At 40.4% G+C, this 23,948-nt stretch overlaps 1 protein-coding gene across 2 annotated transcripts in view; it reads left to right on the forward strand.

Annotated features, from left to right (window-relative positions):
- NHS (NHS actin remodeling regulator) overlaps positions 1-23,948 on the forward strand; it is a 331,581-nt gene that overhangs the window by 214,456 nt on the left and 93,177 nt on the right. Inside the window, exon 1 of one of the 2 annotated variants that reach the window (XM_016154081.2) lies at positions 14,734-23,250. The exons of the other annotated variant lie outside the window; for it this stretch is intronic. Within the exon in view, the coding sequence (XP_016009567.2) occupies positions 23,217-23,250 (34 nt within the window). The 5' untranslated portion in view covers positions 14,734-23,216. Of the gene's footprint in view, positions 1-14,733; positions 23,251-23,948 lie in introns of those variants that run through there. 2 annotated transcript variants of the gene reach the window in all.

Below are 23,948 nucleotides of genomic sequence, written 5' to 3' on the forward strand. Positions count from 1 at the left end.
AAATCTCGATTGCTATTCGGATCCTGTGCACTTGAGGTAAAGTAGAATCTAACTTTCAGGAAAGCATAAATGCATGGCTGGTCTATGAGATTCAACAACAGTTTCTTCTAGGATTGTTTCTGCTCAGCATTTTATTATGAAAATTTTCAGAAAGTGCAGTTTTTCCAAAGGACCTAAGTGGATAACACAACTGGAAAAAATAGCAGGAATTTGAATCAGATAACTTTAGACACCAAATGTGTGTATTTCTCCGTGAACTTTGGGGTGCTTTTTATTATTGTGAAAACATGGTTGTTCATCTTGTTGAAATACACAAACATTGCCTCTGGCACTTGAACACCACATATTTGAAATAATGTCCTCTCCTGCCCCCTCCCCCAGGTTCTGCCAGTCATCCTTCCATGCTCCCACTTTGCAGACATCAAATTTCAGGGCTACCTTTGGTGTCCCCTGTCCTTTTCTTCTCCATGTCCAGCTGGGTCCTGATGAGTCTCCCTTGGAAACATCTCTCCCAGCCTTTTCTATTCCTTTTGGTTTCTACTGCCCTACTGCCCCCAAATTTGTTGAGTATTTTTTCTGAGCCAGACCTTATGCAAAGCATTTTCTACATATTATCACATTTAATCCTCACAGAAATCTAATGAGGAAGGTAATATTAACCCCATTGTACAGATGGGAAAATAAATCCATATTACTTTATGTCCAGATTGCTGTGCTATTCTCTAGTGTGCCCTGTAAATGCCCCAGATCTTCTCATTTATGGGTCATTGTTTCCTGTACTTTATGTGCCTCTCTCTTCTCTCTATCCATCGAAATTCTGCTTGTTTCCCCAGGCCAGCCCTGGCTTCCACAGCTGGAAGTGATTTCTCTTTAAATTATAGCTCTAACTGCCTGTACCACTCCCTTGGTTACCCTCAAACACAGCCTTGCAAGTTATTTTTCCTCCATGTGCATGTCTTATCTCCCAAATGAGATTGCATCCCCTCAACTGTCTGTGTATAAAAGGTATGCTGTATAGATGTATTGATTGATCATTTTTAAAAGTAACCACTGCTGTCATCACCCTTCTACAAATCTCGTAGTCATGATACAGTAATAACATCGCATAAAAAAGTACTGGTGCTAAGGGGAAGGTGGAGTCAGGGTCTCACCATCCATCTTTACTGTGGTGTTCCAGTGCTTCCATGTTCCAGATTCAGGGTCTGAATGGCCATTTTTACTAAAAGTAATAACTCCCCCAGATTGGGTTTATTTGGAGGCCTGGTTTCATTTACTTTAGAACTTCTACTTGTTCTGATCATCATAATGTTTTGAATAAGAGCTCTTTCCTTCTGACTTTGCCTGTGGTAATGCGGGATTTTTGGCTCCCTTTTTCGAGCTTGAGAAACTTAGTTTCTGAAGACACATCTAATGGCAGCAACAGGGGAGACAAGATCCCTAGTGTCTGATTTCAACCCAGTTTAATGTTTTCAGCACACCCCTACTTCTGTTTTTATAATTTTTCATAAGAGAATGACCCTTCCCTTCCACAGTACATTTGCTTCATTTGATTCCTCTCAAGATGGACTTTTAAAGGAATGTTTTCAATTGACTGTGCCACTGGGATAAATACTGAAGACTGCAGTTAGGCTCTAGGGACTTGCACTCTGGATAATGGTTGACTAGATTATTCTGACCGATGGGTCAACTGAAGACAACTAAAAATAAAGAAGCTTTAGATCCATCAGTTCCCATGAAATGGAATTAATTAATAGGTTTGCAATTGAATCTGCTTGTAAACCTTCTATTTTGCTCAATATACCCTTTCTTTTGGGGGTAGAAACAAGAACATAGTGTTTGGTTTGTTCTTGTGAGATTAAAAGAGACGCCTGGTATCACTTAGTATTGATTGGGGTGGGGAGATGGTGTTAAAATGCTGAGCTTTTTCCAGAAGAAGGTCTGCATTGTTGAGAAATGATACCAGGAAAGAGAGGATGAGTGATAGCTATAAGCAGTGACCCTCCCTTTTCAGAGGCATGGAGCTGTTGACAGAACAAATAATCACATCTAAAAGACTTTGAAGCTCCCCACATGGTCAGCAGACAAGGGGCCACAACGCTCAGAGTAAATGCTGGAATTAGTTCAGAGAGCAGAAGGAAGGACTTGCCTTTGCTTGAAGCCAAAACCAATCTGAAACCACAGAACCTCAGCCTGAGGGCTAGGCAAAAAGCTTGCTTTTGAAACCTGAGCTCCTGTTGCTGTGGGGGTGGACGGTTGGGGAGATTGGTGTCTGTTCCACTTGTATAAGCAAATCCTCTGATAATTTTGACCCTACAAAAATTACATAATATTTTTATCACAGTGGGTTATATTTTGTAAGGTCACAGCTTTGACTTTTAACTAATTATAGGTATATTGTTAGGACTCTAGCACCCATGTTTATTATGTGTTTGTTTCATTTCCAATGTTTCATGTATTAAGTGTCAACAATTATACTCATGCTACCTCATGTTTGAAAATTAACTCAGGAAATCCCGAAATGAAGATTTTCCAGTCCTTGGCAATTTCCCATATTCATTGTGTGATAAAGGTTTTTTAGTAACAGCCAAGTACAGCACCAAGCATACAGTGGATCTATGAATATATGGGTCTGTTATCAGTGTCTTGTGTTAATCCAGGCTTTCTTCCAAAGAGTTCGCAGTGCTATTTTTTTTGACACACCACATCATGTCAAATCTGTTCTTCCTCCCATGTTCCCTAATCTTTCTTAATGACAACACCATTAGCTCTATCTCCTCTTCCCTTGCTGCCCTGATAGCCTAATTTTCCTCCACTGTGCCTTTTGTATATGCCTTCTCTTTGCCATTTTCCTTCCCCTGTCCTAGGATAGGCTCTTGCCATTTCTTGCTTGGCATATTGCCATGGTCTCCATAAGCCTATCATTCCCGTCTTCTAAAACCACACTGGTCCCAACTGATTCATTTGGTGTTCTGGTTCTTCATTATCTGCTGTCTTTAAACTTTTCCAACCTCATCTGCCAGGATAGCTCTCTTTTTACCCCCTCACTATGCCTGAATGCAATATATACATACCTCTAAACTTTCCTTTGCTCAGTCTGTTTCCATCATCTGCAATGCCTCCTAAACCTTCTCTGATAAAATCATCCTTGTCTGTCATGGTTCATCTTACATGTTACTGCATGGAAAGCCCACCCTGATCTTCATAGGCAGAACTCATCACTCTTTATACTTCTGGAGCCCTTTGTTGTGAGCTCAATTTTAGCATTTATTTCAGTCTGAAATAATTAACTAACTAAAAAACTATCTAGTTAGTAATTATGTGCTTGGAAATAACTACACTGCAAGCCTCTTGAGCCCAGGGACAATGTCTCATTTGTCTCTGGATCCTGCTATGTCACCTAGCAAGTGACCTCATTCTAAGCAGAGCTCAATAAATGAACTGAATGAATGAATGATATCCTTGTGTTGAAGGTAAAGAGAGCTTAGCATCACTGCTGTAAGGGCAGATAAAGGGATTCATTTGTCCAAAGTTCTTAAAAGGACAAATCATGTCCGGGACATTGTCACTTCTGTCACAATCCTCAGTGGCTGGGTGATATCACCTCTTCAGAGATCTTGGTACTAGATGTTCAATTGCTACTTGCTGTTTTATGCATTGGAAGGGAACTATATGTATGTGCATCTGGGGCAAGAACTTGGGGAGACAGGTGGGTGATACCTGTCTGTGTGAGGTTCTTTTTACTCTTCAATAGCACTGTCCCATAGAAATACAATGCGAGCCACAGATGTATAGGCATACTTTGTTTTATTGTGCTTTGCTTTATTGCACTGTTTCAAGTTCTGTGGCAACTTTGCATCAGCACCATTTTCCCAACAGGCTCAGATGATGGTTAGCATTTTTTAGCAATAAAGTACACACACACACACACACACACACACACACACACAGTTTTTACTGTTTTTTAGACATGGTATTATTTCACACTTAATAAACTACAGCATAGTGTAAACAACTTTTGTTTGCAATGAGAAACCAAAAAATTCATAGGAATTGCTTTATTGCGACATTTACTTTATTGCAACATTAGCTTTATTGTGACATTTGCTTTATTGCAGTGGTCTGGAATTGAATCTGCAATATCTTCAAGGTATGCCTGTACTCAAATTTAAAAAGTAAAAAGAAGTGATATTAATTTTAATCATATATTTTATTTAGCCCAATAGATCCAAACTGTTTCCATTTCAGAATGCAACTAATATAAAAAATTATTAATGAGATGTCTCACATTCTTTTTATTTCTACTAAGTGTTCAAAATCTGGCATGTATTGGACACTTACAGCATATCTTAATTCAAATACTAAATTTTCATCAGAAATACTTGATCTGTGTTTAGATTTCATAAAATTTACAATTGTAAAAATAGATTCACATATGAGTTCTTCCAAACATGTTTAAAACTTTTCCAATAACTGAATTTAACAGTAGCTTTTAAATTTAAATTTCATTAATTAAAATTACACAAAAGTTTAAAATTCCATTCTGTAGTAGCACTAGCTTAATTTCAAATGCCCAATAACTACATATGGCTAGTGTCTACCGTTTCAGGACTTATAGCCATCAGGCACAAAGATTTCCAAGTATCCTTTAGCTCATTCCCCTGCTCCTACAATTCAGTTTTGAAAAAGGAAAAAAATGTGCTGGGGAAAGTTATTAGAGAACTCATTAGCCAGCCTTGCCACTAAGTTCATTGAAACTGGGGCCTGCTGCTGCCTACTGGGGATGTCATGAAAGGTAATAGGATTCTATTGACAAAGCACTTAAAAACCTAGAGATGAAACCACCTATGTAGTTCCCAGGTTTGTTGGCCTGGCTGGATTGTGGATTGGGATCTGTGTCTACACAGTAACTACCCCCTTACAACCACACTGATCTGTGCTTTCTTCTATGTTCAAGGTCCATATCAGTGTCTGGCAGCATATGTGACAACTTCATGTGTCAATTGCATGTTTTATCATCTTCAACACTGGGATAACACATTTTTTAAATGCTTATGGCTTTTATCAGATTAGAATGCATTTGAAGTTTCAGTTCTTAACTGCTTTTGAGTGATCAAACCTATGGAAAATGTCTTTCTCAGCCAAATAGCATATTTTCCAAATCCAAAATATTTGAATATCTTTTCCCCCTTACTTCAAGTTTCCCATTGAATGGCACCCCAGAGACCAATTTGAAGCTTGAGAAGTTTAGAACAAAAGTATTTTGGAACAAATGAAAATGAGGTGTGTCACCTAACCCAGTATCTAGCCATCCGTATCTCATGAAAAACCGTGAAAGCATTCAGCATTACTTATTTATAACAGGAAACCAGGGTTAGGAATTGATTTCCACAGAATACGGTGAAGGTGAAGCATGGCCCCATGGCTGGCTCTGATGTGAGATTTGAGGCCTAAGGGGAAACTGAAATGACTCTAAACCCTTAAGGGTTTTGAAACAGGTGCAGGCTCTCTTCTTTCCCTCCGGGAAGCATGCTGTCCACAGTTGGATGAGTGGTTCAGCAGCAATTCACTGAGTTCTTGGATGAAAATGGCAAATTTCTCCCCAAATGAGCTTATTATCTGCTGCTGTTGGGTGCAAGGCATCCTTCAGCTATGGCGGGAATTACAGCTTCCATCTGTTCCCTAATGTGAAAAATGTGTGTAAGCCTCTGTGCTACCAAGCTACATGAACTTTAGACATTCAGATCTGCTGACACATTTGAGTCACGACCCTTGGAATGGCTTTTGTCAATTATTTCATTACATATCCAAATAACCATCCTGAGGGTGGTCTGGATTTGTGATCTGTGACAGTGTGGTGTTGACACATTTCTTGCCCTTGGAACTGTCTGTTTTTTGGCTTTGTTTAGGAGTTGATGATATATAAGTACTCAGTATATTTAATCATTATTACTTTTGAAGTTAGCACAGTGCCGCCAATATGAAAAATTCTTGGGCATAGTTACAGCCAAATCCACATCATTAATTCTTGGCTTTATCCCAACATCTTCAGTCTTTCACCTTGCTCCATCATTTTGTTCAGACAAATCAAATAATACTTTGTGCTTAGAGAGCGACTTTCATAAGAAAATTGCAAGGCCCTCTGTAAACTTTTATTTCTCTAAGTACAAATAAATATCTTCAGAGAGCCATATTTAAGCTTGTTTATTTGTGCTGGGTTTTTTTTCAATGTGCAAGAAACATTATGGCTTTCTATGTGGTCACTTTGGAATATAGATATGTAATACACAGATTTAAATGTGGTTTGACATATTTGATAAATATCCCTTGAGTAAGTGATTAGATACAGAGTCAGGTATGCTCTTGAGAATATGGCCAAGCATTAGTTTCTTCTACTTACTTTATATACTTGAACATTTTCAGAGTTTTTTCCTGTACATTAGATGGAGAAATTATTTTCAACAATTAAGAACTGTTTCTGATTGTCACCAGGAAAAGAAAATGCTGTGACTAAATTTCAAGCAGGGTTAACTCATCAATTGAAAAGCAGAGTCAGTTATTTAAGAGTTAGCTTATGGGTTTTTTCCCCATGTCTATTAAGATTTATTATAATTTTTTATTAGTTTCAAGTATATACACTGGTTAGACATTCATATCGTTTATAAAATAATCCCCCTAATTGCTCCTTCTCACCTCTGGTTTTCCACCTAACCAATATATTAGTGCTGACTGCATTCCTTATGCCGTGCTCCCCATCCCCGTAGCCATCTATCAACTACTAATTTGTACTTATTTAACTCTTCACCTCATTCTCTCAGCCCCCCAACCCCAATCCCCTCTGTCCATCACCAAATTGTTCTCTATATTTGTGAGTCAGTTTTTTATTAGTTCATTCTTTTTGTTGCTTAGATTCCACATATAAGTGAAATCATATGGTATTTATCTCTCTGTCTGACTTATTTCACTCAGCATAATAACCTCTAGGTTCATCCATGTCATTGCAAATGGTAGGATTTCATTCATTTTTTTAATGGCTGAGTAATAATCTATTGTGTACATGAACCATAACTTCTTCATCCAATCATCTGTCCATGGGCATCTAGGTTGCTCCCATATCTCAGCTATTGTAAATTGCACTGCCATGAATATTGGGGTACATAGATCTTTAAAAATTATTGCTTTGATTTTCTTTGGATAAATACCCAGCAGTGCAATTGCTGGGTCAAAAGGTATATCCATTTTTAATTTTTTGAGAAACCTCCAGACTGTTTTCCACAGTGGCTGTACCAATTTGCAATCCCACCAACAATGTGTGAGGGTTCCCTTTTCTCCGCATTCTTGCCAGCACTTGTTGTTCTTTGATTTATTGATAATAGCTATTCTGACAGGTGTCAGGCGATATCTCATTGTGGTTTTAATTTGCATTTCTCTGATGATTAGTAACATTGAGCAGCTTTTCATGTCTATTAGCCATCTGTATTTCCTCTTTGGAAAAGTATCTGTTCAGGTCTTCTGCCCATTTTTTAATTGGATTGTTTCTTTGTCTTTGAGTTGTATGGGTTCTTTATATATTTTGGATATTAACCTCTTATCAGATGTATCATTAGTGAATATCTTCTCCCAGTCAATTGGTTGTCTTTTTGTTTTGTTGATAGTTTCTTTTGCTATGCAAAAACTTTTTAGTTTGACGCAGTCCCATTTGTTTATTTTTTCTTTTGTTTCCCTTGCCTGGTAAGATATATCTAAAAAGAAATTCCTATTAGTAATATCAGAGAGTTTACTGCCTTTATTTTCTTCTAGAAGTTTTATGGTTTCAGGTCTTACATTTAAGTCTTTAATCCATTTTGAGTCTATTCTTGTGTACAATGTAAGAAGATGATCTAGGTTTTTTTTTGCATCTATCTGTCCAATTTTCCCAACACCATTTATTGAAGAGACTGTCTTTACCCCATTGTATATTCTTACCTCTTTTGTCATATATTAAGTGTGCATATATGCGTGGATTTATTTCTGGACTCTGTTCTGTTCCATTGATCAATATATTTGTTTTTATGCCAGTACCATGCTGTTCTGATTACTGTCGCCTTGTAGTATAATTTGATATTAGGTAGTATGATACCTCCAACTTTGTTCTTCTTTCTCAAGATTTCTGTGGCTATTCGGGGTCTTTTATGGTTCCATATAAATTTTAGAATTATTTGTTCCAGCTCTCTGAAAAATGCCTTCGGTATTTTGATAGGGATTGCATTGAGCTTATAGTTTAATTGTTTGTGGTTGGGCAATTCGTCATTTGGTTTACAAAATGCTACCAATCTGTTTTCACTACAATAACCCATTCTGTACTTTATATCACTGTTAAATATCCTTGTGGCAGAAACAATGCTAGATATTCATCCAACCCCATTTTCTTTTCTTCCCAGACATACAGACAGACTACATTTCCCAGGCTTCCTTGTAATTAAATTAAACCCTGTAACTAAGCTATGATCAATGGGATGTGAGCAGAAGTAATGGGATCATCTTTCAGCCCTGGCCTTAAAATCTTCCCTTCTAGTCCTCCACACACTCTCTCTTTCTTTGCTTGTTAGATAGGTGTGGAGAATCAGTGGAGGACCCAAGGCCCCTGAGGGATGGTGGGACCACAAGATAGTAGGAGTCTGGTTCCCTGAATGACTGTATGGAGCAAAGCATCTCAGCTGAACTATCTTAGGTGTGACATCAGCAAGAAATTGAACCTTATTGTATAAAGCTAGTGAGATTTGTGGGTTATACAATGGTTAGCCTACTTTAACTAATATCCTTATAGATGTAACACAGAATTAATACCCTTCTTATACACATTCTACAAATTTCAAGGGGGCATGGAACATGCAGAGCACATTGCTAGTGTTGAACAATAGGTTGTGAAAATGTGTAACCAATGAGCCATGTGGCTCTTTGAGCACCATATCCAATTAAGCCACATGGTTACTGTTATTTTATGGTTTGAATCAGTCTTTTATCTGGGGCAGATGCAACCATGGGCAGTTTCATGTAGTGAAAACTGATAATTTCAGTAAGCAGCTTCCCCAAAGGAAGGAGGTTAATGTGTGTAAATCCATATAAATTACCAAGAACTTCATTCAGGCTTTAGCTTCCATTTTTTCTCTCTGAGAAGACTTTCCTAACCCCCAGCCATATCTGGGTTGCTCACTTCTTATATGCCTTTCACCCTGTGGTCTTGTCACTGCCCATGTGCCTTTATCAAACTTCTTACCTCACTAGCTGGTAATGTCTAGCTCTTGATCTTGACTCTTCCCCTGTAGACCATATGTCTTAGAGGGCAGGGGCCATTTCAACTTGGCTCACTGCTATATCCCCAGCATTCCACCCAGTGCCTGGCACATACATGTTGTTGACTGAGTGATTAAGGGAATGAATGACAATGTGATTTTGGTTATCAGACATGAGCAGTAACCTCAGAATCATTTATACGCTGGTCTTCAGACCATTTAAGTGAGGCAAGCTGGAATGCTTTCTATTTCCTGCTTAAAAATGGAAAACTTAAGGAGGTAAACTGACTTTAGCTTTGTCAAGAATCGAAACACAAATCAATATTAGAAACAAGAACAAGATGCATTTCAGGTCTCATTTTATTAGCCACTATGAGTTTTTAAGAGCTAGAGCTCAATTAATTGATGGCCTGAGTCCATTAATAAAAACATTCAAGAACAAAAATGCAAGTAGCAGTTAAAGCCAAATTACCTTGTGTAAAGCCCAGGACAGATCTTGATGTTTTACTCTTTTGTGTATTCATTTGCCAAATATTTGTTGAGCTGCTTCCAAGGCCTGGTTCTAGATGCTGACACAGTGGTGTACAAAAAAAAATGGCATAACTCTCAGGGAGATTCCAGTCAAGTTGAGGACAGACTGACATCAACAAACAAGAAAATGTCAGATGGAGATAACGTCTGTGAAAAAAGTTCAAACAGGTCAATGTGACCAAAAATACTAGGTCAGGAAGATTCCGTCAGTGGTCAGGAAGGCCCCTGGGAAACAGATATTTCCATGACATCTAAGCTGAAGCCTTAATGACAAAGGAAACCAGCCATATAGAAATGTGGAAAGAGAACATTCCAGGCAAAGGGATATGTTCAGGTTTTATCTGGCCCTGAGGTGAGAGAATAGCCTGTCAACAGAAAGAGACAGAGGGCCATTGAGAGAGAGCCATGTTTGCTATTTTCAGAGTCTGTATTTTAGCCTGTGAGCAGTGGGGGATATAAGAAAGATTGTAAGCAGAGAACAGGAATGAAATGATGTGTGTTTTAGGAAGAATACCGGCTGCTGCTCTGTGGAGGAACTGCCTCAAGCTAAGCCCAAGTGGAGCCTTGGTTAGAGGGAGGGTCTGAGGTATGAAAGGAAGCAACCACTTTCAGAGCTCTTTGGGAGGTAGCACCTATGGGCCTTGGAAAAGGACTAGACATGAGGATTGAGGCAGAGGGTTGTGATCCAGGGAATTCCCAGGTTTCTGGCTTGGGTAGTGGAGGTGGAGGTAGGGCTGCCCTCCTCTGAGACAGGAAGCCCTGTGGAGGAGCAGGTGTGTACAGGAGGCTGAGGATTTCTGGACTTGGTGAATCTGAGGTACCCACGGCATTGCCAAGTGTAGGAGAGAGGTAGATATGTGGCTAGGCCAAGAGGAAAGAGGAGGACATTTCCGAATCAGCAATCAGGTGTTAACACAGAGGAAAGACATAAGGAAAGGCAGGTTCAGATAAGATTTCTGAACCTTAACCACTTGATTTTATGTGACCTTTGGGGGTGGGCTTTCTTGCTTATCTTCTTTTATAGCTGCTAAAGAGTCATTTCTGCCTCTCTAAGCTGGTCTGCCCAAATCTTAGCTTCTCCTGATCTCCATTCTGATTCTACCCATTTACTTTTATCCTCAGAGAGCTTCCCCTTCCTGTCCGTCATATGGTCTTACTACTTCCTTCATTCCTTCTCTGCAGCTCTAAGGAATGAGTCTCCAAAAAATGATAGTTCATGCCCTGAACACTACTGATGAGGAAGGTGATACTGGAGTCTGTGTGCAAATCTTGATTTATGTCTGAGCTCTGCTGTTTGCTAGCTGCATAGTCCAGGCCTCCTTTTCCTCATCTAATTGTAAGTTGTCTCAGACCTCGGGGTGAAGTGAGTGACATCTTCCTGAATTGGCAGTAGGAGCTGATATAATAGCCATCAATTCCTGAGAGAGAATAACTTCTGTACTTTTGTGCAAGTCCCTGTGGAGGCTGGGTGGGCTGCAGCTGTTCAGCTTCAATTAAAAACATATACAAACCTCCTGCTTTGTTTCAGTTTCAAACCTTGACCATCTGACTGAGCACGTCTGAATTGCTAAGACTCCAGTGTAGGTGTGAGGATGTACTATTCCACTGGCCTAATTCAACTCCTCCTGTTGCTTCCAAAATTTTATTTATTGATGGCAGGGGAGATTTCAAAGTCTTGGACATACAAGAAGAGAATGTACCTTAGCTTTGAAGCCATTGGTAAGCAGTTTCCAGTAGATAATTATCCATCCCCAATTGAGGGATCCCTAAATGCCAACATGTGCTTATGAGACTAGTACTTAGGCAAACATTTGTGAGTGGCTTAAGAGAGAAAATAGGTCTGTCTGTTATAAAGACAGTCTACCAACTGTTCATGGTGTTCTTGAAGCAAAGTTACCTCCTCCAGCAAAGACAGGGGTCAGGACCTCCAAACAAAATCATATTCTAGAACTTTGGGCAGCTGTCATCTCACTTCATGATGGGATATGTGCACAGGCCTGAGGCAGCATCCATCCCTGCCTTGAGGCAGGCCTAAGTCGATAGCCCCTAGACTTTTGGCGTCTACTGGGTAAACAGGCTATGGCCAGAGATGGGTTGTGATTCTACTCAGCAGTGATGGTGGCCTAGCCATCAGGACCCAGAACAAGGATCCTGGCAAATGTAGAATACGATAGATATTGTAATGTAGCTGGCCAAGCAGTTAGGCCTCCAGATTCAGTAAAAGTCTGAGAGGTCTAGGAGTCTATGACATTGGAACTAGAGGCAAGGCTTGTGGGAGAACTACATGTGAGTTTCAATGAGCAAAGAGGGGCATCTCAGTGGCTTCCTAAATAACCTCTGTCAAGTGTTGTTGGCTCTCCAGGCAGGAAGAAAAGGATTAGCATGAGACAGAGGCAGCCACTGTTAACGAATGTCCATGTTCTTCTCTTTTTCCTGGGCACACTACATTTCCCACCCTTCCTTGTGGTTATTGGAGCTGAAGCCCAGGCTTTCCTCACCTTTCATGTACATATATCTCTGTGTGTGAAAGGGTTGGAGGGTAGAGCTGAGGTGAAGCTAGGAGGCAGATTGTATTCCTGATTAAGGTGGAAGCTAAGGTACTAGGTCTTCTGAAAGGTCTTTACCGTCTCCCCACCTCCAGAGGCCCATTAAATGACTGGATGCAGAAAACTCAGGTGTTGGAAGTGATGGGGATGCCAACAGCAATTTCTTGAATAGAGAATTGTCCCAGGACCTACTGGTAAGATTACATTCATATCCCCTAGACAGCGGTGCCCTCATCATAGATCCTGGCCTGTCAGTCTGTCTCCTCACCATCTCCCTCATAGGGCCCTTGGGAAGATAGCACACAATCTGGCTCATTTCTACTTTCCATGCTTTTCTTTCTCATGCCAACACCCCGTTTCTAGCTGCACCATTGGCCATTATTGTCAGTGCAATGAGTTGTATCTCCATTGCACAATAGCTCAAGTCACTTCTGGAATCATTATTTATATTGTAGGCCTCAAACTCAAGTGCCAGCAGGGTCAGGAAGGTAGCTTAAATGTGGAACAAAGCCACTGTAGTATAATAAGGAACAGTGGAGACTGAGATGCCATGTGCATTCTAAGTAAATAAAGGTATTCAAAGTAAATTAAAAACAAGTCATTGTACTGTCCAAGCCAAACAACCCATCCCAAATTGCCTACCTCAAATTAAATCTTCTACCATTATTTCCCTCTCATGAGAACTGAAGTAAAGGCAGAAACCATAAGCAGTGGCTCTCCTGTGCCTAGCAGGTCATAGTGTAAAAACGATAATTAATACTTGATTCTTTTTCCTTGAGTGATGTCTAATGTACATATGGACAAGTGCTCAAATCATACAGATCAATGAATTATTAAGAAGTAACATACCCTTGTACCCACCAGGTAGGTCAAGGCCTAGAATGTTATCAGCTCCCAGAATTGCCCACAGGCTCTTCTTCCTCCCCAAAGGCAATTACTATCTTGATTCCTAATGCCATATTAGATTTGCCTGACTTTTAACTTTATAAAGATGGAATCATACAACCTTTGGTCTCTGGCTTCTTTTATTCAACATCATATCTGTAAGATTCACCCACATTGTTGCATGTAGCAGTGACTTGTTTGTTCTTGTTGCTGTGTAGCAAGCATTCCATGGTGTAAAAGCACCAGAACTTACCTATCCAGTCTATTGTTAATTGCCATTTGGTTGTTTTTAATTTTGGAGTTTCACTGATAGTCCTGCAGCATGAGAGCAAGCCCTCAGACAGAACAACAGAGAAATCTTGGTGTTTGAGGTGGGAAACTGTCCACTGCAGCTGCAAAGGGCTCTGAGGCAGGCAAGGAGCTATGGGGCAGGTCATCAACAGCATCTGCTACCAAGCCCTTCTAGAACAGCAGTTCTCCAAGTTTTGGATCACAGGACACCCTTATACTCTTAAAAATTATGGAGGACCCCAAAGAGCTTTAGTTTGTGTGAGTTACATCAATGTTTATCAAACTAGGAATTAACACTGAGAAGTAAAAAGATTTACTTGGTAATTTATTTTGAAATTAACAATAAGTACCTACTCTAATATATATAACATGTTTATAAGTTATAAGAAAAATATATATTTCTTATATAAAATATATTTTTCTTATATAAAAATATATTATAAAAAAATCTATTCTTCAAAACAAATGTTAGTGAAAAGAGGCATTCTGTTATTTTTTTCTGGATACTCATACCTGCTTCTGAATTCAAGCTGGTATGGTATCACATCTCACTCAGGAAAGAATGACAGTGGAAAAGGCAAAGAATGTCTTAGTATCATTATGATAATGGTTTTGACTTTGCAGATTTCCTGAAAGACTCTCAGGAACCCCCAGGGATCCCTTGAGCAAAATTGGAGAACCACTGCTGTAGAACACCCCAACCAGCTTTAGCATGGAAACCTCCAGTGAACAGGTACCCCCAAGCCGATACACTCAATGGGGAGTTTTGCTAACTGACTCCAAACCACCATGAGTTAATTCACTTCTTAGCTCAATGAAAACTGATATTTTCTTCTTAACACAATCCTTACTTATGAAAACATCGATTTGAAATGATTTGATTTTGTTCATTAGAAGCCAATGATGTCCATTATAAATATGAGAGTCCTTTATGTAATTTAAAATTTTTTAGTAGCCACTTAAAAAACTGAAAAAGAAACAAGTGAAATTAATTATAATAATGTTTTATTTAACCCAATATTTATAAAATATCTTTTCAGTATATAAAATCAACAAAAATAAAATCACAAATATCAAGTCATATAAAATATTGACATATTTTATATTCTTTTTCATATTAAGTATTCAAAATCTAGTGTGTATTTTCACTTATAGTACATTTCAATTCAGATACTAACTTTTTATCAGAAATATTTGATTTGTTTTTAGATTTCATAAAATTCCACAAAAGTTGAAAAAGTAGATTCACATATTCAAGTTTTTCCAATAACTACATGGAGTATCAGTATTCAAATTAATTAAATTAAGTGAAATAAAAGATTCAATTCCTCATTCACACTAGCCATATTTCTAGTGCTCTATAGCCACATATGGCTAGTGGCTATCATATTGCACAGAGCAGATCTAAACTTTATCCTCTGCTTTCCTTAGCCATTGTTTCTTTGGTACTTAAAAGCTTGACTTGGAAAAGTTAATTATTCTCTGGTTTTTCTAGAAAACTTGCACCACAGTGGGTTTCTTCATAGGCTGATTAGAATGTTTGACAGAGAGCTGGGAGTGGGAGAATCACTCTGCAGGCACAGTTAGCAATGTCAGGTTTCCTTTCGGCTTGGCTTCTAGGACTTTCTCATTTGATGTTTTCATGTACATAGAACAGTCTCACATTGTTACTGAAATAGCTACAAAATATACTACTGCTCCCCAACCAGCCTTGGAATGGACCTCTCTCTGATTGGACATAGTAGTAACTTAAATGAGATGACATCATGAAGGACTTTGACCAGGCTGGTGTGCTTATTGGGAACAATCACTGGAAAGTTTGCTAAGTTCTTAGTGATTGACTCCACATCAACAAGTGTCAAAAAGATAAGGCAGTTTTTCTTACCTTCAGTCTTCCTGTCTCCATTCATTGGTATGCTTTCCAAAAGGTAAAAAGAAGCAATGGAATGAAATGCCAGGCCAAAAATACTCAGGGTAAAGATGTAGCACTGAAGTTAGCATCTTATAACTCAAAGGCGGCAAAAGTCATTAAATAAGTTTCAAAGGAGAGAGCCAAAGAAAGTTCGTATGGCATTAAAGACTTTGTTCTTTTTGTGAAATACATCATATTCAAACCATTTCAAATTTAGGGAAATGAAAAGCTACTCCACTTTACACATTGAGGAATCTCTTACTTGTACTCCCCCCCAAAAAAGAATAGAATTCCAAGTCTAACCATTTGGTCTCATTACTGGAAATTTTGTGGATGACGAAGTGTTTGGTTCTTGTCATTGAGTAGGCAATTGAGAAAATGTCTTTTATATTCTTTAAGTGTTCTCCCTTCCCCAAGTTGACTGTTTAAGCTTTTAGTCAGTCTTATCATTCCATCATATCCACTCTCTTAATGTTGCACTCATTCAAGAATCCTGCATCTGAGTTCGTTGATGTCATTTAAATAAATCTAAAAGGAACTAGAAACTTCTGAAATTTCTTTATCTGAGGTAGCCAAACTAAATAAACTTAATTTAAATCCTCAGGAGCTCAGTGAAGGTTGGCATCATTCTTGTTGAAATGATTTCACACTAAATGACATATAAAGACTGAGATTTTCTTGGGCTCCTCATTGAACTGGGTACCCTAAATTTTCTCTCTTCGGGTCCACATTGCACAGTGTCAGAAGAGCCATAACCACATGATACTGGCTAGATACAAAATGCCTTTCAGTTAATACACTCAACTCTCACAGTCAGGAATTATATAACTAACACAGCAAACAGGCCACCATCTTGAATATGTTCTGATTTGGGGAAGCCAAGGCTTTTCTTTAGCACTCACATTAAAGGAGCCAGAGTCATCAAAAGATGAAAAGTTAAAGTATTAGAACTATTAGAGACCTTGGAGATTATCTAATTCTGTTTCTCTGTTCCTGAATGGTCTTCTTCATAAGACCATATTAATGTTATATCTCTTTTCTGAGTAAAATGTAGTTTTGTTTTTACTAGGATCGTCAAGAAATCTTAAGTGAAGTGTTAGGTTGTTCTAGAGCTATAGAAAGCCCAATGATTTCTCCTCCCCTTCCATGACCAAATTCTCTTCCACCTGATGACTGATCTCTAGTTCTGTCATTCCAGGTTTATCCTTTTAGCATTAGACTTGTAATTGCCATTAAAATACAAATATCCTAGAAAAGGCGAACACTTAACTATGATCAGGTGTTTTCACTTTGGTGCTAGAAAGGGTCAAAGTAAGATGTTTTGTATCAGCAAGGCAAGGGAGTTGTCTCAATAAGATTATATCAGTAAGTTTTGTTTCAATAAGGCAAAGGGGTTGGAGAGAGAAAGAGGGAGTGCCAGCCTGGGGGGCAAAAACCCCTAGTGGGGAACTTGGGGGCCCTACCTGTAGCTCAAAAGACTCTGGCTCCTTTTCCCAAAACATCTGCATTTGTATGAATTTATCTTTGGACTCCCTGTGGTGATCCAGGTACTTAGTAATTGTTCTTGCCAAAACTTCAGCCCCTGCCAGGTGGAAGGTTCTAGTACTGAGGGGCAGCTCAGGTTCAGGGTAAGGGTTCCCAGCCTTGCCAGAAAGATATGTTAGTGCCCTTCCCATCTCATATTACGGAAATAACAGTGGGAAGCCATCCAAAGTGGAAAGATTAGGGTCTTGTTTTCAATTTTATTATGAATGGGAACCCCTTTTCTAGGCTCAAGGAAAAGCATTACATAAGAGGATATATGTAGTCACCCATGCATGCTCGCTCGTGCACGCTCTCTCTCTCTCTCTCTCTCTCACTCTATCTCTCACACACACACATACACACCTTCATGTGCAATGAATGTTCCTCGTGAAACACTCAGCAAAGCAAGTGACAGGTATTTCTTGTGGGTAGCTGGGATTTCAATCCTTGTCTTGCCTTATTATTGAGTTGGGATTAGGATGTAAATGATGGGAGATAGTCTGCTTTCTGTGTCAGGATAATAAGCTCCTTAACCTATATTATTGGGGTAACATACCATAGTGGTTTGGAGCTCAGGCTGTACCATTTACCACCTCCAATGCGTTGGGCAAACTATGTAACCTCTCTGTACCTCAGTTTGCTGATCTGTAAAATGGATATAAACTACTATCTACCTCATAGAATTGTATGAATTAACTAAACTAGCACACACATAGCATTTAAAACAATGTCTGACACATAGTAGGTGCTCAATAAATAACTGTTGAATGAATAGAATATTTATTTTATCATTATTATATTATTACCACGAGGAAATTTCCATTACATGACAACCTCGGATTTAGTGGGAAGAGTGAGGAGAACCTGATTAAGTATCACAACGTCTGTTCTTATGGTAGGACCAGATTGCCACTCAGACTCATATGCACATATTTCTCAGTGTATGAAGAAAAAGGAAAAACAACAACTAAATGTCTCAAAACAAAACAAATGATGAAATCTGGGGTGAGACAGAAAGGGGATTGACATCTTGCAATTAAGTAAAGGCATCGCCACAGAGCAACTTATGGAAAGACAGTTGAACCAGGCCTGGATTTTTTATTTTTTACCTCCAGACTTTGACTGATTGGAAGTGTTAAGCTTCCTCTTGGATTTGAATAAACCACAAAAGGAAAGCATATTGTTTCCTTTGTTTAACACTCTCAATCCCTTTTCTGCTTCCTTTCTTGGGTATTTGCTCTGATATAAAAAACAAAATGGTGGCACTTCCTTCAGAGAGCAGAGACTGACCTGCTGTGGGGCTCTATAAGGAGATGGAGTGCTATATAAACTGTACTTAGCTTAGCTCCTTATGAAAAGCAACTGACAGATGGGATACTGGGGTGTGCTTTATCATTGATGCTCCCCATTTCTTGACCATGTGTTAAAGACTGCTTTAAAAGACCCTGGCATTAAGCCTGGTGGGGGCTGGAACAGCTGTGGGGTAAGGCAGCTCCAGCCAGGCCTGCTGAGCCTTTACTTTTCCATATATGTGCACATATGTAGAGGAATCCAGCAGATGGGTGGCAAGCTGGCTTGCATAGCAATCCAAGTAGCAGTAGGTCTGAATAAATCACAGTGGCCTGGGCTGCAAATTTCGCTCCAGGGGATGGGGACTTAGATAAACAGGGAGAAAAGGCCTTCACTCGACTTTTTCCTGAAATGCCAGAGGAATAAAACAGGTCAGTGATGAATACGAAATTAGCTTTTGGCCAGTCTCCAAAGTGATTTGACCTATTTAGGAGTCATTGAGAATGAGCCAAAGGAAGTTCAGTGGCCTGCATCTTGATTTGTCAAGGGAGAAGAGGAAAGGTATGGGGACTGCCAGGCAGCCAGATTCTCTGAGTCACTTGTTATGGAGCATATGAGTGAGTATGGCTGAAACTCATGAGAATGGTTCTTGGACTCTGAGTTTGGGTCAACTCCTAGCATAATTTACTGTGCCAATGATAACCCTGGCAGATGTATTGGTAATCTGGTGTGCCAGCTCAGTGGCCCTGGTCACTGAAAGGACCATATAGGATTCTGAAAGCTCCCTGTAAGTTAAACTCTTCTCCAAGACCCTTCTGTAAAAAGTAAACTTAGGCCAAGTCAGCAAAGCAAGTGTAGATATTAAGACTTCAGTGGAAGGCAAAGCCAGAAAAATACCGAGGCTGACTCCACTACAGCCCTACAGGTTAGATGGTAGTGGATGCTGTTGGTGCCCTGCCTATAACTCCTTTACCAGCAGATGTACCCCTCCTCCAGCTGCTGCTGGTGTTGGCTGCCCCTTCCCCAGAGAGTTGCTATCTGCCAAATGCTAGCCCCACCAACCATCTTGCTTCAAGGTGAGACTGGCTCTGTGGTGCAATTTATACTCCAGAGCTCCCTGTGGGATCAGGCTGAACCAAATCTCCAGCTGAGGCCATATCTTTACTTAGCACCTTCCCCTGCTGCTTCCTGCTTTCCTCATGCCCCTTCTACTGAGAGCAGCCCCCCTACCCATACATCAGTTGAACAAGAATCCCCATCTTAGATTTTACTTCTAAGGAACCTGACCTAAGAGAGAGTTGGGGTTGGCGAGGGGGGGGGGTTGGGCATTTGAGAATAATCCCAAACCTGAATACACATCAGAATTACATGGGAAGCTTAATAAACACAGCTTCCAAGGCCCTACATCCAAAGATCCTGATTCAGTAGGTCTACAGTGAGGACTGAGATAACTATAGTTTATCTAAGTGGATTCTTGGTCATTTTAATGCAGCCAGTCCTTTAACCAATGGGAACCACTCACTCTAGTTCATCATCTTTATTTCCTTCCTTAGACCTTTTAAGAAACATTTATTGATCAAGTTCAGGAACAAACCACACAATCTGTCAAAGACACTAAGAAGCAGAGATTTAAGTAAAAGAATCCACAGTTCTTGGCAAAATTTCTTGAAGTTCAGCATACCATGCTGACTCTTAGAACTTTTTAAGCAAATCGTATCTTTACATTTTTGTGTGTGTGTTCTGAAGTGTAAAGATCTGTTTGGGTGGGAAAAGGGAGATTCTTTTGAGGCATTGAGTTCTTATGAAGCTTTCCAAAATGGGATATTTGACCAAACTTAGAATTCAATTAATGCTTCCTAGTCATGTTCAGAAGTGTTAACCTACCACCCCCATGCTCCAGAAAGCCCTTTCCTGTGCCCCCAGTTACTTTCTTCATTCAGTAAATACTTATTTGAGCACCTGCTATGTGCCAGGTACTATTCTAGGCACTTGAGCTTCATCAGTGATAAAAACAAAATCTCCGTTAGCTTAATAGCTGTGTGATCATAGTCAAGTTCCTCAAACTTTCTGGGTCTCAGTTTCCTCATTCGTAAAATGGGAATAATAAAGCTTATTGCACGGAGTTATTTCAAGGATAATGTTCTATACAGAAAGCACAGTCATGGACACGTAATTACATTCTGAAAACATAGTGCCTATCGTTATTAATTATCATCGTTGTTCTGAACATGTCTATCTTACTCAATAGGCCATGAACTTCTCATGGGCAGGAATAGTACCCAAGGCCTTCTGGTATCACTCAAATATCTTACTAGAGTAGGGAGGAGCCTAGTAAATATTGGTTGAGTGGACAAAAAAGCATCTCAGTGTAGAGAGGACCTCCTGCTTTCTTATGTTGCTCGATTTAGGAAACAGTGGGAAATAGACTAGGCCCCATAGGAACTTTTTTTTTTCTTCCTAATTTGAGCTGTGAGTTGTAGTGGGTGGTGTGCTAAAGAAAAATAATACTGAATAATAATCTACTCCTCATACTCTCCTGGAAGGCTACAGAAAGAAAAAATATATATTTTTTTCTTTTAGGGGTTCTTTTCTTTCTTTAAATTTTTTTTTTTTGCCTTATACATTTAGTATTCCAGTAAGTCCTGCTGACCTCTTTTTTGTGTTTTTTTTTTCTGTTTCCTTATTCTCTTTTCCATCCTTCTTTATTGCTTGCTTCGGTTTCTGCCACATATGGGGATAGTGCTGCTGGCCTAGTGTCCACAGAAGAAACTTCTGGAAGTTAAGAGGCATTATGCATTCAGGGTCCCAGAGCTGTTACTCTTTAGTCATGCAGACAGCACCCCACAAAGAGCTAATCAGTGGTTGCATCAAAACCACACATCAGATTTGTTGACCACCAGACTCTCTCCATTTTGTTTTCTCAGCCCAGCCTTCCCCTCAGCCCTTCTGCAAAGGTGAAAGGCAAGTTCACAGGATGCGGAGCCTTCTTTCTTTCCTGACATCTGGTTTGATTCTGGGCAGCTAAATAGTGGCCTTGCCATGAACAACAAAAGCTAATTCACTGTGGTTTTTAAACACTAAGTGCAAATATTTTTCCTTTTCAGCTTGGGGTCACTGGAAGGGAAAAAACAGGACTAAGAAGGAGATTAACCTTTTAAAAACTATTACGACTTCCCATAGAAAATAAAACAATGGCATCATTTCCTTCCATTCATGAGAGTCTTTTTATGAGTGATTGTTGTTTGAGGCAAGACTAGGGATCCCAAAAAGATTTTTAAATACTGTTTTAGCTTGGTTTTCTACTCAAAAGCCCACCATAATTGCTTTTAAGAGCCCACACAAATCTCAGTAAAGCCCAGGGCCACCCTCTTTGCTTTCTCTCCCCTCTGTCTTTATTGTTGGCTGGCTTTCCCTCCACCTTCTCTCCAGCCCTTTGATTTCTTCCCTCAGGCAGGGCCCTGGCACTCTGCTAATAGGAGGGGAATGTTAGGCAGGAGCACTGCAATGTACAGTATTTTAGGCAATGGCCATGCCATCCACTGATGCCACTAACAGATGCTTAGAAGGCTGAAGATTCTGTCTGAGTCACCTCCCCGAGGATCCAGCCAGACTTTCTTTTGATTTGGGCTGTCTTAATGCATTCCAGAACCTCAGTGCCATCCAGCTCCTCTTCATAAATGAAGTCACCCATTCTGGCTCTTGCTACACATAATTAAGGAGCAGAGGCTTCCAATGCAAGGAGTTGATGCCATCAACAGAGACCTGGCGACTATCTGAGAAGAAAGAAAGTCCATCTACCTCACTATTATTTCTATGTTCTCTCTGGACTGCGAAACAAAAGCTCTTCTCTGACTTGCCATTAGTTTCTCTTCTTTCCTTCTTTCCACCCTTTCAGCTTTTGTATATGGATTCAGTTGCTCAGTTCAGGTGGGAGGTGAAGCATGTGCCATGATGACATAAAGGCTATTAGAGCAAAGCTATAGAAGTCCCTAAATCCTCCCTTTCTTGCCAAGAGGACGATCTGAATAGGCTCCAGGATAGTTGATGTTTGTGAAGGAGCTTGAGAATTCTTGCCATGTACGACCACTGTTGTTATTAACATTGCCAGAGTCTAACATGTTGATACAGGTGGTGTGTATGTTAGGGGTCAAAGGGGATCAGAAATTGATTTGCAATCTGCAAAGAGCAAACTCCAATTGTGTTACCCCTCCCCTTCCTTTCAGTGTGTGTACAAATATTTGCAGACCTGTTGAACAGTTCACCCTCACACTGACCTAAAATTTCACAACCAAGTGAACCAGCCCCCACCTGCTGAGAAGAATGGGTAGCAACGTGGGACAGCCATGGGGTGATGGAATGGGATGTATTCCTTCTCATGACTGGACAGTTGGCATAGATCCTGCTGTGGCTCCCTGGGTTTTAGTATTTGCCCAGCTTCCTGTCTCTGGCAGCGTGTTCATGGTTTCCATAGCCACGTGGCACTTGGCAGAGCTTCTCAAGCTGGAGTGGCCCGAGAGTCTGCATTTCTAACAAACTCCCTGGTGATGGCTGACCCCCTGGCCTATTACAGTTGGAGCAGCTAGGCTGTAAAAAAAAAAAAAGCACCACGGCATTCTAAACTCTTCCAGGGCTGGAAAAGGAAAGTGCTAAGCCCCTCCTCTGGAGACAGGGTGTGGCTAAGGCTGCCCTGGAGTCCTGATTTGCCATTCAAGTGAACCCCAGAGGGATTAGTGGCTGGCCCAGCACTTGGGTGAGACCATCTCCCCCTCCAGGGGGGAGTCCCGGAGGCAGCACAGATGTTGTGTGAAAATCTGCCACCCTCCTTGCAGAAGGTTGCCCTCTCTCGCCCTCCTACCCCCCTGCTCTGCAGCCGACTTAAGCAGATCAGCTTTCAGCTCTCTGGGACTCTGAGAGGGCTCTGGATAAAAGAAAAGGCCTGTCCTTAAGAAGCAGAGCGGGAATCCAAGCATGCCTCTCGCCTGCTGCATGCCCAAGAATGCAGGTATTTGGGGTTTGCAGCATTTCCTAGCAAGACAAAGGGGGAGGGAAGTTGGGGGAGCGCCAGGCCTAATGAAGAGGGGCTTGCACTGCTGCCCCCTTCCTATTCTGGGGGGACTGGGAAGTATGTTTTTTTGAAGAAAGTGATCCCTTTCACAGAACAGACATGATCAAGAGAGGCTGTGCCTACCCTTCAAGGTTGACTTTGACATTTGGGGTCAGTGAAACTTTGAGGACTTTGGGTTCTTTATATTGGCTGGCCATGTGTGCAACTTTGCTTCTTCTGAGGTGTTGGGCTACTTAAGGCAGAGAGGACAAGACTTTCTTCCTTCTCCTAATCTGACATTTACATGTCTTCTGAGAGGGCCTAGAGGGTAGCCCAAGTAGGAGTTACTGTGCCCAAAGCTGCTGAGAGGAGGCCACTGTGGGCTCAGGCCTGTGTCCTGCACCAGCTTGCACTGGGCCTGCCTGCTCTTCCCTTTCTTCTCCTCTGGCACTCCGCCCCCTCCCATCTTCTTGGAATTCCTCAGTATACTGCCCTCACCCTGAGATCACACAGAGAGATTTCTTTATCACCCCATGGCCCGAAATAGCCCTGAACTGTGAGTCCCTAGACCCAAGTCTCCCAATTTCTAGTTTCTGTTCCATCTTAAATGGGTTTAATTCATTTGGGGGCCGGTCTTGACTTCTTTAGTCCTCTAA

This window comes from Rousettus aegyptiacus, unplaced genomic scaffold, assembly GCF_014176215.1.
Source record: "Rousettus aegyptiacus isolate mRouAeg1 unplaced genomic scaffold, mRouAeg1.p scaffold_m13_p_9, whole genome shotgun sequence".
Lineage (NCBI taxonomy): Eukaryota > Metazoa > Chordata > Mammalia > Chiroptera > Pteropodidae > Rousettus > Rousettus aegyptiacus.